Source organism: Neurospora crassa, linkage group I (genome assembly GCF_000182925.2).
Source record: "Neurospora crassa OR74A linkage group I, whole genome shotgun sequence".
NCBI lineage: Eukaryota > Fungi > Ascomycota > Sordariomycetes > Sordariales > Sordariaceae > Neurospora > Neurospora crassa.
The window spans coordinates 2,613,780-2,630,070 of NC_026501.1; the positions used below are offsets into that span (position 1 = coordinate 2,613,780).

The 16,291-nt window shown below is 52.4% G+C and overlaps 3 protein-coding genes across 3 annotated transcripts; 2 read left to right on the plus strand and 1 right to left on the minus strand.

Annotated features, from left to right (window-relative positions):
- Positions 1 to 567: 567 nt before the first annotated feature.
- NCU02524 (rho GAP domain-containing protein) lies at positions 568 to 7,032 on the plus strand. The gene is made up of 3 exons (XM_960562.2): positions 568 to 1,710; positions 2,143 to 2,370; positions 2,472 to 7,032. Exons 1-3 carry the CDS (start codon positions 1,589 to 1,591, stop codon positions 6,514 to 6,516), a joined length of 4,395 nt encoding a protein of 1,464 aa, XP_965655.1. The 5' UTR covers positions 568 to 1,588; the 3' UTR covers positions 6,517 to 7,032.
- Positions 7,033 to 7,258: 226 nt separating this feature from the next.
- Positions 7,259 to 11,041, plus strand: NCU02525 (hypothetical protein). The gene has a single exon (XM_960563.2). It carries the CDS (start codon positions 7,352 to 7,354, stop codon positions 10,865 to 10,867), a length of 3,516 nt encoding a protein of 1,171 aa, XP_965656.1. The 5' UTR covers positions 7,259 to 7,351; the 3' UTR covers positions 10,868 to 11,041.
- A 1,345-nt stretch (positions 11,042 to 12,386) lies between these two features.
- On the minus strand, positions 12,387 to 14,627 carry NCU02526 (hypothetical protein). The gene is made up of 2 exons (XM_960564.2): positions 13,454 to 14,627; positions 12,387 to 13,279 (listed from the first exon to the last, which is right to left on the minus strand). The coding sequence occupies exons 1-2, from the start codon at positions 13,845 to 13,847 to the stop codon at positions 12,999 to 13,001; spliced, it is 675 nt and encodes a 224-aa protein (XP_965657.2). The 5' UTR covers positions 13,848 to 14,627; the 3' UTR covers positions 12,387 to 12,998.
- Positions 14,628 to 16,291: the final 1,664 nt, after the last annotated feature.

The following is a 16,291-nucleotide window of genomic DNA, read 5'->3' on the forward strand; positions in this document are numbered from 1 at the left end:
AGCGTGAAATGAGATGCTGCCGTTCGCAGTCGGGTGAAATCACCAAAGCAAATTCCTAACCTCCAACAGGTCAGTGGCGTCGATTGCCATGGCGGCATGGGCCCTTGAGCTGTGACCCTAATCCTTGCAGTTAATTTCATGAGGGATGGTGGGATGGTAGCCACCACTGCCGAGCGAGTATCCTGTTAACTCCGAGCATCTCATTCACCCTGTCATACCTCGACTGCAAAGAGCTCTGACACCGGGGCTACGATGGATCGTGTTAGCGAGAATCCTTGGAGCCCTGGCGCTGCCTCATGCACGAAAGGATACCAAAAGTGTAGCGACCCCAGCCAGTGTCATGAGCACCTGCTGTCCTTGACCAGCCCTTCCTGGTTTGATTGAACAACGCGGGCGGCACATGTGGATGGATGCGGACTGGCGCGGACGTTGCGGATCCAATACAGTTACATTCACGGGGCAGTTCGCGGGGACAGGCTTTGTCGACGAGCACGACGGGGGAATTAAACTTGGCCCAAAGTTGGCCGCTGTCCGGATCCCGGAGGACATAGCGCCAGAGTATCAGTCAGTCGATTGCGATCTCTCAAATCTCAGGGATTAGGGGGGTTGTTACCTCGAACAAAGGATTGGACATTGACAAAGAGACGACTCAGCAGGAGTGCCCATTGGACGACTGAGAGGGGAAGTGAAGCAAAGGCCAAAGATGTATGGTACTGGAGAGGGGGAAGAGCAAGCAGCTGGAAGAAAAAAAAAAAAAAAAAAAAAAAAAAAAAAAACTCGAACTGGTCCCTGGCATCTCCCAATCTGTCTGGCGGGCACTCTTGCCAACTTCCCATCTTATTCTATCCCATCCCATTGTTCAGTATCATCCGAGCCATCCCAACCGGCTGGGTCTACCCGCTGCTTGTTCCGGTGTCTGGATCCATCATTTGACACTTTCCATCTTTCATTCTTCATCCTCTCACCACTCCCGCTTCTCGTCCCGTTTCGGCTCTGACCCCCCAAATGTCGCGACTCATACCTACACTGTAGGGTAGGTTCGAAACAAGCACACAGAGACCCTCACTCAGCATTCTACGTTCCGCGATACACAAAGGATTCCGTGGAAAGGCGTATCTCGGTTGTCGCGGCCTCAAACAGCCTGCTCTTTCATCACGGTCCAACGCAGCCAAACAGGCCCATCTGCATCCAACTTAAGCAGGCATATCCAACAGCGCCATTTACGCTGTCGATTCCCTTCATACACACGGGTGTATATTTCACTTTGCTCCGCATCGCAATAAGAGGTCAACACTTAATCTTGAACCACCCGTGAAAGACCACCACGGCGAATTAATATATGCGACGTTAATCAGGGTCTCCGAGGCACTTCGAAACTTTGGCGAGTTATCCTGCGTTACTAAGCTCTCTGACCCCTTCCGCAGGTCCCTTCACAGGTTACCTTTCTCACACCCGGACGCCCTTAATTGGCCGCCAAGTCCCGGACTCCAGGCGCTGTCCTCCTCATTCTCAGTCTGTGCCGGGTTGTGGTACCTAGGTTCCATCCCCCCTCTCCAGGGGCGCTTTTGTCGCATTACGGACCACGGGCATGTCGCAGCTTGCTCACCCGGCCGATGCTGGCCCGTCAAACCAACATTATGACGGGAGAGCTTTTACCACCGTACCACCATCACCCAAAAGTGCGCTGCCAATAACACCCTCATCGACGAGGTATGTATGTCATCCTGTTTCTGCGTTTGGCTTTGCTTCAGGTCATTTCTCGTTTTGCGCCTCCAATTTCCCCAAGTGAGTGTGGAGTTGAGATTGTTTTCGGGCGGGCGTGGGTTTGTTGGTGTTGCCCATTGGATCGGACTTCAACACTGGGTGGTTGTGCTGTCGGGACCCGTGCCGCTTGAAGACTTGGGGCATTGGATGGATACTGGAGACGGGCAGGAAGGGTAATTCGCAAGAGGCTGAAATTCAGACGGACGATCACAAGAGCAATCCTCGACTCTCCAGCGGCGCACAACCGACACCGGACAAACCGCCGCCAGCCGACCTGCCTCCCCCCAGCTTGTTCTACTGTCTTCACTGCTGTGTTACTGTTAGAAAAGTTACTGCTGCCGTGTCCACGATACTGACCCAATCGATCTGTCACATCAGGTTCCCACAGAAACCTGTTCCAAGCCCGTTGCAACGAAGTATTGCTGCCTCTCCCCCGACGAGTCCCGGCCCAACGCAATCCGACTTCCCGCCGACGTTCTACAACCCTTTCGCAGCGGCCGCGATTCCACGGATAGTAACCACGACTGCTCCCGATCACCCCTCGCCGACTGCCTTCTTCGATAGCGAATCTTCGGGCAGAGATACTCCAGAGGAAACAAGGCCAGGGTGTGTAGACCCCAACTTATGCGTGCTGTCTTTCGCCGCAGGCTCCTGAAGGCAACAACGAGCCCCAAACACCATGCTAACTTACGCATGTTATATTTCAGACCAGAATCGTCGTTCAGCCCGAAATCCTCGAATGTTCGCAATAACTCGATCACGGGACTGATTCAGCAGCCTTCCCCAGGCTCCTCTTCCGACCAAGCTTCTGCCATGGCAGGTCCATCGGCAGTGCGGGCTGACCTTGTCAGGAGTACCCCGCGAAACTCCTCCATGGACTCAGCGATATCAGCAATATCATCGAGCTCGAATACAACCACAAAAGCGTCCCAAGAAAACAACACGGGGACGACAGAGATTGCCAACTTAATCAAGACCGCCGGAAGTCCAGAGGCCGTCATCCAATACTTGCTGAAAGAGAAGCAGTCCCAATCGCAGCAGAACGCGCAACTGTGGCGACTAGTTGACAAGCAGAGAGCCATGATCTTGGGCCTTAATAAGGACCTCGAACGGGCTCTGAAAGACAAGGAAAAATACAGGAAGAAACTAAAGGAGCTCCTGAGCGATCCAGACGGACCGTCAGTACCGGCGGTAGCAAATGCCAAAGCTCAAGAACTAAACAGGACCTCAACCGCCTCCGACTTCTCAACCCAGGAGCAGGTGCTGGAAGTCCCAGATTCGCCCGGCCAAGGCTCAACCAACTTGAGGCAATCATCCGTTGATATGTCAGTGGCACCTTACCCTGTAACTCCTCCTGCTGGCCAACTACCTTCTCACGGTTCCCCGTCCGCCGTGGGTGAGATGCTGGACCCTTCTCATACGATGCCAAGACCGAGCGAACACGCGGTAGATCATTACGATCATGACGCGTTAGAATGGGAACGCGAGAAGGCCAGGAGGCAAGCGGGCGAGGCCGAGGAGCAAGCTGCCGGGCTTCATATCAACCCGAACCTACCACCGTCAAGAAGTTTGCCGAGCAAGCCTCCCCGGATGCCGCTACCTGCGACGCCTACAGAGCCGCCCTTGTCCAAGCGTATCGAGCTTCCTGTACTGGGCCAGCTACCCCCTCCAACATCACCACCTTTGCGTAAACCACCACCCGCGCCTCTTCAGCTTAAGGATAGTGCCCTCCACAGCAAAAGGGTACCACAACCCGAGGCAGACAGCGAATCTGAGTATGAAGACGACCCCAAGGCCGATCAACATAGTCTTGAAGAACGAAGAGGCCGTCGAAGAACACGAGAGGAGGATGAACGCGATCGTGAAATTATGGCCAGGAAAGAAGCAGAATTACGAAGCCTCTCGAAAAAGAGCAAAAAAAGTGCCAGTAGGGCCGCAAACGAGGAAGTGCCGCCGCCGCCTCCGGCCGAAATGCCATCCAACCCCCGATTTCTCGAGGTGAAGATGAGTCCCCCTCCTCAGGAGACTGTCTCGTCACTCGTCGGGGTTCTCAATGGATCCAGTCAGCGGGATGCATCCTATGCAATGCCGCTTTTGAGCCCTGGCCTTCCCTCTAGCCCACGCCCGATGCCGATGGGAGTTAGCTCACCATCACTCTCGCCTAGGGGCATGAACTTTATGGGAGCACCGTTGTCTCCACGACCACCGCGAGCGCCAATTCCTCTGCCTCCAAACACGCCTCTGCACATCTCTGCTCCGCCGGCGATGCCACTACCTTCTCCTCGACCCATGCATATGGTCAAGGAAACAGACAGCATGTCTTCCACCTCCAGCCCCACCAAAAGCACTTACGAGAGCCCGACAGAAAGGACTAGGATATATAGGGGCTTCATAACGGAGGAATACCCTGACCTTTTGCTTCCACCAAACGCTCTTCCATCCATCGATATCAAGGTTGCGTCTTCTCGCATGAAGCCCTCCAGGGCTAGCTTATTATCCATGACACAGCTCGAAGAAGACCCGGTTTTTACCCTGGCTGTGTTCTCTAGAGCCGACGGTGGTGAGCTATGGAGGGTCGAAAAGGACTCTGCTTCCTTGGCAAAGCTCGACTCGAGGCTTAAGCTGTGTCCCACGTTCACTGCGAAAACTCCGGACAGGTCTTTGTTTAGTGGACATGCTCCTGCAAAGCTGGACGCCCGTCGGATTGCTCTTGATCAGTACCTGGAAGAGCTGTTAAATACTCCTCTCGATCACTCTACGGCGCTGGAACTGTGCAAGTATCTGTCCACGCATACTTTACCGCCAAATGCCGACGAGACTGGATCTTCGACTGGCTATGAAAATCCAGAAGCAGTATTGACAGGCCCTGGCGGAAGACCTTTCCGCAAGGGTTATCTCACGAAGCGCGGCAAGAACTTTGGCGGCTGGAAGGCCAGGTACTTCATCCTAGATAGCCCCCATCTCAAGTATTATGAGACACCAGGTGGCGCCCATCTGGGGACTATCAAGCTACAGAAGGCACAAATCATGACGCAGGTTGGCAAACAAGGTCATCATGGCGCTGAAGATCCTCCTGCCCGTGGACCTGGGATGGAAAACCCCGACAATCAGTACCGCCATGCTTTCGTGATCAAAGAACCCAAGAAGAAAGACCCAACTAGCGTCACTACACATGTGTTGTGTGCTGAGAGTGACAGGGAAAGGGATGAGTGGGTATCAGCATTGTTGCGCTGGATCGACTACACCGATGATGAAAAGGATGAACGCTCGAAAAAAAACCAAACCCACGACAGGCATGATTCTAATACCTCGGAACGGACCAATGGCGGTCATAATAAGAAGAAGCAACATGCTGAGGCTCTGGGCAGGAGTTACGATACCACAAAGCAACGTGACTTGCCACAAGGCGTCTCATCATATCAGCCGGCTGCTGCTCAGGGACACGCCGCGCCATCTCAAGCTGGCTTTACAATTTCAGCACCTCGCGATCCCCAGGTCATTTCAAACTCCGAGGCTTGGGGCACCAAGCTAGGCATCGTTCCCACCGCACCACCCTCAGTACCGCCCGTTGTGGAAAAGGCCCCGAGACCGCGGAGAAGTATTTTTGGTTGGGGCGAAAGCAAAGAGAAGGCCGGAAAGTCTGTCGATTCACACCATACGCTTCCCGGTGAAAATGGTCATGCGGGTGCCGGGATCAACAGCCACGGTCCAGTCAGACCTGTGTTTGGTGCGCCCTTGGCTGAAGCAGTTAGGTACAATGCACCAGCCGACGTTAGGGTCCCGTTGCCGGCTGTTGTCTATCGCTGTATCCAGTACTTGGATGCAAAGGATGCCATCAACGAAGAGGGTATCTTTAGGTTGAGCGGTTCCAACGTTGTCATCAAGCAGCTGAAAGAACGGTTCAACAACGAGGGCGACATCAACCTGGTTGACGATGGGCAGTATCACGATATCCATGCTGTTGCATCCTTGCTCAAGGCTTATCTACGCGAATTGCCCACGACCATACTGACACGGGATCTTCATCCCGAGTTCCAGTCCGTTACTGAAAAGCTCCCAGATCAAGCCCAGAGGATCGCAGCTCTTTCGGTGCTCGTAGAACGACTCCCACAAGCCAATGGTACCCTTCTCAGGTACCTGATTGCTTTCCTGGTCAAGATCATCAATCATGCAGACTCGAACAAAATGACCGTACGCAACGTTGCCATTGTGTTCTCGCCTACACTCAACATTCCAGCTCCTGTTTTCGCACTTTTCCTCCAGAATTACGAAGCGATTTTTGGCATTGACCCCGGCGAATATGAGCTTCCCACAACGGACTCTGATAGCGTCCACGGCAGCACTCACGAACGCACTGGATCGCATCCATCGGACACTCGATCGTCAACTCATAGTGGCTCGCCATATGGGCAACGGCCTATGAAGCCTGTGATTGAGGGCCAAGTGAGCCGCAACACACCAACGCCACCACTTTCTATGAGCATGCAACACATGGCTCAGATGAACGCTGCGCAAATGCACTCGCGAGGTACTCCCACACCTCCTCTTCAAAGGCCCGCCTATGACGACATTGCGTTATACTCTGCGCAATCAGGATTGAGGCCTAGTACAGGTTTCGAAAGATCTCACGACTTCCATCCGTCTGCCCCTTCGTATGAGCAGTATTCGATGAAGGACCGACGCAAGAGCAGCATGCCCAACCTTCACCCTTCGGGAATAAGAGGCCATATGAGGGACGATAATCGGTTCTAACCACTTCAATCTGTACTTCTTCTATCGAACATCTTGACGGAAACTGTCGGCGCTGAGGATCACTTGTTTTGGCGCCTTTTCTTGGATATCTCTATCAGATCCTCTTTGAGATGTTACAACACATGTTGTACAGCATTTTTGTGCCATTATTCTTCATCTCCATGTTTTTTTTTTTTTTTCGCGACCAACATAAGATACCACTGCATTCCAATATCCATTAGCTTCTTTTCTTCCTCTTCTACTATCTTTTTCCCGTCCCAATCGGGGTCACCTAGACTAGATGGCGGCTGTTGTCAAGCATTAGACCGTCTGTTCAGCTTTGATCGCAAATCACAACCCTCAAGACGTTATGTATCATATTAGCACGCCATTTACGCTACTTGGAAATATGGCTACAGTGAGAGAGAACATTTATCTGCTTGAATAATATGTAGGGATGGTAAGAAGTCGTGTTCTTGACGAGTTAATGACAAGCATTGTCTTCAAAGGAAAATATTTGGAGAGTTTCGGCAGGCGCAAAGCTGATAACTGGTGCAGTGATGTTCATGCTCAAAGAAACTGGAAAGCCTGTGTGACGAACCTCGCTCTCGTGAGTTTTAGGTCTCGACTGGCTGATCCAGACCCATACGGAAATCGTAATATGTAACACCCGATCAGGGACAAAAGCACAGACCACGTGAGCAGACATGCAACCTAGCGCGCTTAGTGTCAGATAAAACTTGCCGATTCTCCGACTTTTCCACCTGGACAGCCAACAGCGTCATCGGCAGATCGGACGAAGAAGGCCCGTCATCACCGACGTCAATTCATCAGATGCCGTTAGGCCATCACAACCATGGATATCGATCCCAAGCTTCGCAGTTCTGGCAACCACGCGGCTCATGCAGCTCCGACACCGACTGTTCCAAATAAAGCTTCAATGACGACATCGTCGATAGACGCGGCCGTCCAGAACGCGTCGGGTAATACCAAGGGTGGCCGTGGTATTAATGCACCAAGTCCCCGCAACCACCAAAATGAACAACAGCTACATTCACAATATCATTCCAACTCACAGGCCCACGTGCCATCCGGTCAACCAGACCACAGCTCCCAACTTCAATCTGGTACTGGAAGTCAGACGAACTCCCCGGTGCAGTCTCAGTTCCAGTATCAGTCGCAGTCGCACTCGTCGGCACAACCTCATAATATCCGACCGCAGTTACAGACACCGCACAGGCAACCAGGCTTGAAAGGATCCGCACCATCGCAAGCGACTGCTCATAACCCTCTGCCCTTCTCTTCTTTCCCGCCGCAATCGCCCACCTCGTCCGTCGGCTACAGTCCCAACTCTTCCGCTGCCGCTGGCACTGCCACAGCCAATGATACGCCTGCTAATGTCCCATCACCCAGTGCTGATGGCGGAGGCAGAGATCCCAACGGGGAACCCAAAAAGCCTCGGGCTTGCGAGAGTTGCCGTAGCCTCAAGGTTCGATGTGAGCCAGACCCCGCAAATCCGAACGGGGACTGCAAACGATGCGCCAAAGCAAAGCGACCTTGTATCGTGACGGAACCCTCGCGCAAGCGTCAGAAAAAGGCAGACAATCGGGTGGCGGAGCTAGAGAAGAAAATCGATGCTCTGACAGCGACCTTACAAAACGTGCGCGGTGGCACGAATCCCCTGTCCATGGTATCTCCATCTGCCTCCTCAGCAACTACTGGGCCCGATGCGCAAGCGGTGCCCAGGTATACAACAGCGACTTCTTATGACCCCAATGAGAATGGATCTGGAAGGGGGGTGTTAGGTCAACCGCTTTCCGCAACACGGGATTGGCCTATCACACCAAGAGAACAGCCTACGTCGGGACGCCAACCGACACCGTCACGAGCCTGGACTGCCTATGACGAAATGGATCGCGATAACAACCCTTACACAACGCCGAATATGGCCCCTGGGGGGCAGAAAAGGAAGCATACTGATGATAGGGAGCGAGCTAGTCAGGATCCGCGAGATGATTTCTCGGTACCACGACCGCCAATAAGACACCCTGATATTATAGACCGAAACATAATCAGCATGGCTCAGGCAGCTGCGTTCTTCGAGCGTTACAATGAGCACATGGTTCCGCATCTACCAGGCGTCGTTTTCTCCACCGACATGACGGTAGATAAGCTCAGGAGAACACAACCGATCCTGTTCCACGCGATTATGGCTGCTGCCGCCGGGGAAATACCCTCAGTGCAGAAGATTCTCACGAATGAATTAATGAAACGCTTTGCGGAGGAGGTCATGGTGACAGGAACCAAAAGTCTTGAGCTCGTCCAGGCAATCCAGGTGGCTACCATATGGTACTGGCCGCCCGAACGCTTTGAGGAGCTCAAGTTCTACCAGTTACTTCACATCGCCGCCGTCATGGCCATCGATCTCGGCCTTGGAAGGAAAAGGCAGCCAAGGGGCGGACTAAGGAATGGCATGCCCTCCACCTTACGTGACAAAATCATGTACAGACCACCTCCTCCGGATCCCACGTCAATCGAGTCCAGACGGGCGTGGTTGACGTGTTATTTTCTCGCCACGAATACTTCCATGGCACTTCACCGACCGAACCTCATCCGATGGTCCTGGTTCATGGAAGAAAGTGTTAAAATACTGGAGACATCGCCTGAAGCAGCACCAACGGACAAGTATCTCTGTCATTTAATTTGGACGCATAGACTAGCAGAAGAAGTTGGCATCAATTTCTTTGATGATCATAATTCAGGCTCCAGCATCACGATTCTGAGAACACAGCATCTACTCAGCTACTTTGAGCACAAGCTGAATGAGTACCAGAAGTCACTCCCAGACGAAATGCGCCAGCCGTCGCTCATGTTGAGCTTCTACGTCCTTGATTTGTACATGCACGAGATCGTCTGGCAAAACGAGAGCCCCGATGACGGCAAAGGGTCCGCCACGTTAATTGATGGTCAAACGGCTTGGCTAGACGGTAACTTGACGCCTGCCCACGTCAAAGCGCTGAGCGCAACTCTGGAGGCGATCAAGCACATCTTCGATGTGTTTCTCACCATGGAGGTCCATAGCATACGCTGTCTGCCTGCCTTCAGCTTTGTACGCATCGCCTACGCCGTGGTAATCTTGATCAGAATCTATTTGTCTGTGATTTCACCCAAGACCGAGCTCGGAAAGGTGATGAGAAAAGAGGACGTGGAGGTGGAGAAATGGATCGAGAAGCTTCTAGAGAAGTTCAAAGCCACCATGGCGGATGACAAGAATAGGCCAGCTGCCAAATTCTTCTTTGTTCTCGGGATGCTTAGACAGTGGTTTCAAGCGCAGAAGCAGCCTGCCTGGCCAAAAGGTTCAAGCATCTCCCGTGCTGAGGCCGGTCCTTCCGGAGCGGGCTCAGCAATGGGTTCCATGCAGACAGAGTCGTCTAGTACGCCTCCATTTGCTAGCAATCAAATATCACGAAAAGACGATGCTGCCGACAAGGACCTCACTCCCGCTGCTGGGTCGCTACGATCAAATCAGATATACAAGCAACAACAGCAACAGCAACAGCAACCGAATGCATCTGATTATCCAACCACAGCAGACACGCCACTTCATCTCCTCTCCGAGGTCGCGACACACGAATCATCGTCCGTCCCGACCCCCAGTTCCGGTCCTCCTCCTCCTGGAAAACCCACCACATCAGCAGGTCCATCATCTAGCCAACACACCGCCCACATGCCCAACAACGCAAACATTATCCTCTCCGCCCCAATCAGCGCAGCATCCAGCGGGGCTGCTGTGGATTGGAATCTCCGATCACAGCCGCAGCCTGCCCAACAGCCACCATGTTTGTCGAACGCCAATTCCTCCGCACCCCTTCCAGATATGAACCAGCAGCAGCCCTCAACAGGGCCTCTTGACCCCCTCCCCTGGCTCAGCCAAGCGTTCATCCCCGAATTTGAACCCGCCAATTTTGGCGATGGGTTCGAGCAGGCCATGGACTTGACGCTCGGCGGGCTGGCGGGCGATGACTTTAACATGATGGCGCTGGGTATGGGCTTGGGTATGGGAGTGGGCATGGACTTGGGTGGAGGCGGGGGCTTCGACGGCGGTCTAGGGGCTGGATTTGGAGGTCAAGGTACTGCTGCTGGGTTAGGGGGAGCGAGATCGGCGTATGATTACGGGCAAGGCTGGTATGGGGCGGGACAGCAGCAGCAGAATGGGAACCAAGGGGGATCAGGAGGTGGTAGTAGTGGCGGAGGGGGAGGACATGGGCAGCAGCAGCAGCAACAGCATGCTGTTCATGGCGGACATGGTGGGCATCATGCTGGGGGGATGAATCCAATATGGGGTATCACCGATGGAACGAAACCGTGGTGACATTGCTGGACTTGTTTGACTTGAAAACAAGCCGTGGTGTTCCCAACAGAAGCCAAGCAAGCACTGTTTCCCCGAACGTATCTCTGTGTCGAAGATTGAAATCAGTTGGATAAACAATATCAAGCATGTACACATGGCATGAGTAATGGTTAATGAATAATAGGTTGAAATGTTTTTTTTAGGAATTTTCGATGAATGACACGGATTATGATGACACAAGAAAGAAGAGGTGGAAAGTGGCTCATGGTTATGATTACAGCTGTGGGGAGGATAGAAGATCACCATGTGTTAATTCAACGCGGTCCCATCCCCCACTCTCTTTTTTCATGTGCTTGAGATGTACGCAGTGTACCCTTCTTGCTCGTATGGAGGAGAAAAGGCTCAGACTTGGAAGCCACTTGACTGCTCTGATAACACTCACGATATGGCTTACTGGACTAGACGGTGGCTAGCTTGCATGGCGAGGATCCATCATATATCATCATCTGCGAAACCAGATAGATCTCCACGCACGTGAATCTACGGGAGCGAAGGGGGGGTATCTCATAGAATCACAAACATACCGTCGAATCTGACGAAGCAAAATACGTCCTTTGTGAAATCAGAAACCATAACCTACTACTACTACTTATCATATCGATTACTGTACCCAAATCGAGAACAACATACAGCAATGACAACAACGTAGCCAAACTCAATATCATACCATAAAGAACAAACTCACCTCGAAACCCGCAACATCGGTACTCAGACGCATACGCACTCACAGAAACAGAAGCAGCTGGTCTATTTAACTAGGCTCGAAACGCCTTACATCCAGGCGAACAGACCAGCAGACACCCATAAGACAACAAAGAAGAAGGAAAAGAAAAATATGCAAAAAAAGAATAAAAAAAATAAAAAAAAAAAAAAAAAAAAAAGGAGAGAGAATGAAAAGATACATTGGCCAAGTACTGTATACACGACCGCCCGGCCCGAACGTTAACAACCTCTTTTATTTGCATTTCACTCGAGCCGTTCCGTTCATCCTTTATGCTCCATGTGCGGAGAGAGTCTTCCCTGCCGGGGAATCGCGGAATATTTCTAGTGGCGGGATGGAGATTGAAGCTCTCATTGTAGGGAGAGACATCAAAAGGACTGTTTACATACAGCAAATCGGCTGCAAAGAGTTGAGTGTTTGAACCAAGGTTGGTCGCTGGAAAGGGAGAAGAGTGGAGACTAGACGTAGAGTGGCAAATACTTCGAGGTAGGTGGATGCAATGATGAAGCACTCTGGCTCGTACCTACTAGACAGCTACGCTTGCATTCACTTACTCTCTACTGCCGAGGTGCCCTTGAAAATTCACAGCACGTGGCCGTAGGTGTATGTATTTCCATGCCGTGCGTCTGCATGCCTACTGTTGCGATGCGATTTCGCAGCGTCGGTGCCAGCTGGTGGAAGCCTATGAACGAGGACGGGGATAGGCAGAGGCATGTGATTGTCTTCTGAGGGCCTTGGGTCATAACAAGGTTTTGATATGCGAATGATTCAGTGTGTTACGGCAGGAGCCGGAAAGTATTGGACAATATGTATTGTATTGGGCAATCTATTCGATGATTACCGTAACCACTCAGCCTTCCCATAACCATTGCCCATATGCTTGAATGTTCCTGCCATTCCTCCCAATCTGGGTGTATCGTCCTCAAATATGCCAGCCTTGTGAAGCAACCGATACCATAAAAACCGATACCCGATTCATACGAAACATGAAAGAGAAAAAAAGCAAGTTCGTCTCAACCTGATGAAATTGGATAGAGTGGTCGTTTCCTCATCTCGGATCGCTCGCCTGCTTCGCCTTAGAAAGACCGGCGTATGTACCTTTGCCGGTAAACGAATCAGAAAAACAACGATGCAATAGTAAGTTCTTGAGGTCAGTTCCCCTCTTGAAAATGAACCTTTGCCATAGTTTATGTCCGGTTTTGTTTTCTTCAAGGCCTGCCCCGACAAGAGAACCTAGCCCTTCCCTAAACTCCGGTGCATGAGGGCGGAGCAAACTGATGCTCCAGTCCCAGAAAGAAAAAGCAGTTATGTCATGTTGTAAAAACCAATGTAAAAGAAAACAGCGTCAAGCCAGTGATTGATGGACCGCGCTCAGTCCATGTAAAAGTCGCCCTTCAGAATGCGCTCCTGGAAGGGATCGGGCTTTTGTGGGACAGGTCGTGCTTTCGGCGCCTGGGCGGGAGGCGCCGGCATTTCGGAGACAGATTTGGCCCGGTCATGTTGAGGGGTCGAGACTGGCGGAGATGGGCGCCTAAAGCCGGCGCCAGGAGGCGAGCCACTGAGGCCCGAGGTAAAGGAGATTGAGTGCCGTTGACCAGAAACGGTACTCTCAGCACGAGATCGAAGCTGCTCGGACCAGTTGAAACCTTGCTCTGAACGAGGAGATAACACATCAGAAGGGGTCTTAAGTGGACTAGCAATGTTTGCTTGGGAAGGCGTCTTTCCCCATATGTAGTTACCAGTGCCCGGGGACGAGACAGGCGGTGGAGTAGGAGGAGGGCCACGAAGGGAAGTGCTATCATTGCGGGTTGGTGGGGACGGCCTACCATTTGTCCCAGGGCTTACACCACCCCAAGGACCTCGGGCACCTAGACTCATGCGGCGGCCGAAGGGGACGGCTGGAGCGGTGCGGGCAGAATCATCTTCATCAATGGCATTCTCTTCAGCTAGTTCCGAGTTGTTGGTGGAAAGGCTGGCACGACGCATAAAGGAAGCCGACGGCGATGTTCCGGACAGGCCGAGGGTGGTGATGGAGAGTCTCCGACGTTGCTCGTTGATGGCGGCAGATGTTCCGGGGAAGTTAGGTGGCTGGCCCTGTGTGATGGAGTTGCTTCGGAAGAGGCTGGCCAAAGCGGCAGATGAAGCAGTCACGGAACCCCGTCTCTGTTGGCGCGCCATATCGTTGTTGGTCTGATTCGAATTGCTGTTATCGGAAGACATGATGAAAGAGGCGGACAGGTGGCGGCGAGGTGAAGGGGGAATATGTAGGTTCTGGGAAGGGTCTGTTCTGGTCCAAGCTTTGTTGATGGTCGTATTGGAACAGTTCGTGGAGATGCGGTAACGGTTTCGAAGGTGAGTGAAGGGTGGTGTGGTAGTTGTTTTCGTGAAAGACGAGCTCGTATGTTTGCAAGTGGCAGTGGTTCGAGTTGCGTGCGACCCGATGCAGTCGGTGTTGTAGAGGTGAAACGCAGCCGTTAGGGGGTAAACGTCAAGTCGGGCGGGGCCGAGATGACGACTGAGGGTGTGCGAGGGGAGGTTATAGACGGCAGGAATGATGTGATGTTATCGGATTGCTCCAGATTGCGCACTCTATCTGCACCTGAGGCAAGGAACGACTGGGTAATGCCGTGCAATGGAATTGACTGATGGCCAAACAGCAAAAACGATCGACACTCGCAATATGTATCTCCCGTCTCGGTTGACTAGAGTAAGCTATCCGGGACCAAGTAGTCGGCCGGGCTCTACCTTGTCTCGCTAACTCCTTTGTTCCCCGTTAAGCAGAAGACAGAATGGTGGGCAAATGTCCGCTTCAGGTTGCACCTTCGTGCTTCTCTTTGTTACGAGTGACTCTGAAAGGTATCGGTACTTGGAGCTTAAGAGAAAACAGATGATGATTGAGGAACTGGGGATGAGGTGCCACGAGGAAAACTGGAGGCAAGAGGAGCGGGGATACCTAATGTACACTTTCCTTGGTCTATTAGAGAGGGGAGACAAAGCCCCCAAGAACCCCTACGGCCAAGCTAGTGGGTAGGTATGTACCCTCAAGGGGCGCATCACACCTTAAATCAGACGGGAAGGTTCCGTACCGTCAAGCTGAGCATGGCCGTGAGCTATTGACCGAATATGGGGATGATTGTGCGTCTGAAAGCCAATCGGCGCTCATCGGGCCAGTATCACTGTGAGCTCTAGCCGTGTTATTGTAGTAGCCGGTGCTACTGTAATAGAATAATGTTAGTGCACGGCTGCCGATCAGTTCTGTCTGAGCTTTCCAGCCATGATCAGTCTGTTTGTTCACTATCGGAGTGACAGGAGAGGCAGAAGCACGCGAGGCCCCAAAGGATGCCCGGCCTCAATGAATCGGCTCGACGCTGTTACAGTGGAGAAGCACCTGCATTTCGTTATCCAATCAAAGATGCATGTGTCTCGTTCTCGACTGAGGGTCCTTTCCTAGTTTGTGCTAGCGGACCATTGGAGACTGCGGGGGCTCAGCGTCCGACGCTAGCATTTAAACTTGCACTAAAGTGAGCCAAGTGGGTCGTTGCCGGTCGACGTCACGGCCCCCGGCTATTGCTACACCCCATGTCGAGACGTTTGCGGGGTAAAAAGGCGCGAATTTGAATGGCTGGAACTGCCGTCACTGAACCACACCAAGTTGAACTGATCTGCCATGGGTTATCGTAACCATGGACCGTGGCTTCCTGTCTTGAGAATTCGCCTCCTGCCAAGCAGCTCTGTCACAGGTGTTTCACCTGGAATGTTCTGTGAGGCAAGTACGGATTGGCATGGAAGCCATGTCAAGTTGGGCGTCCTCCTGCAGTGCTCTCCGATGGACGGTTCATCCGCCATCATCGGATATCAATCAGCTTGGGGGAGGGAACCGCGCTGGTGCTCTTCCTCCCTAAGCAGGGTCTACATACTCCGTCGAACCTGTGTTCCTGTCCATACTTGTATGCGGCTTCCGTTTGGCCATTCCGTTCAAGGGAAATTGTCAGAGGTCTATCTGGAAGCTGCGCCCGTACACTACACCATAACAACCCAACTGCAGATCGCTGGGATTTCTGTACACTAGACGTACTCTTCTTCTTCTCAACCACCAATACCACACATCCCTGAAATACTAATCATTTTAATCATCTTGGACTGTCAGTATGGACACTGGGGTTCCATCTTATGACGGAGATCCGCTCCGCCTGGTGGCTGCTTCTTCGTTCTCATGATGGTGTGGTCTTTGCATCCTCCTTCGCCAGCTTCCACTCAAGCTTCTCAATCCGGCCTGGAATTCTACACTGACGGGGTCCCCCAACATCCTGCCAAGTGAGCCGGCTTTGGTCTTCTTGCTGTACCAGCGTTACACGGAAGGGACCTCTTATGCAGTGTGCCAATTCCATGCCGCCAATCCAATCATCTTGACAGAGGTTTCCCTAAAGATCCACATCGACATTGTACGCCGGTAGACATCCTGCATGATACCCCCTTTCAACCAGCCAATTGGCCCCTCAAACGGGAGGTCAAGGTCATCAAAGGGATCTGAGAGATCTGGCCGACCTCGCTTACTAGGTAACCCTCCGCTCCCATGAACATCCGCCCATCACATCTGCAATAAAAGACAGATTGGCGAGGCGGCCATGCTCTAATAAATTTTTAGCAACCATCACAAGCTGTGT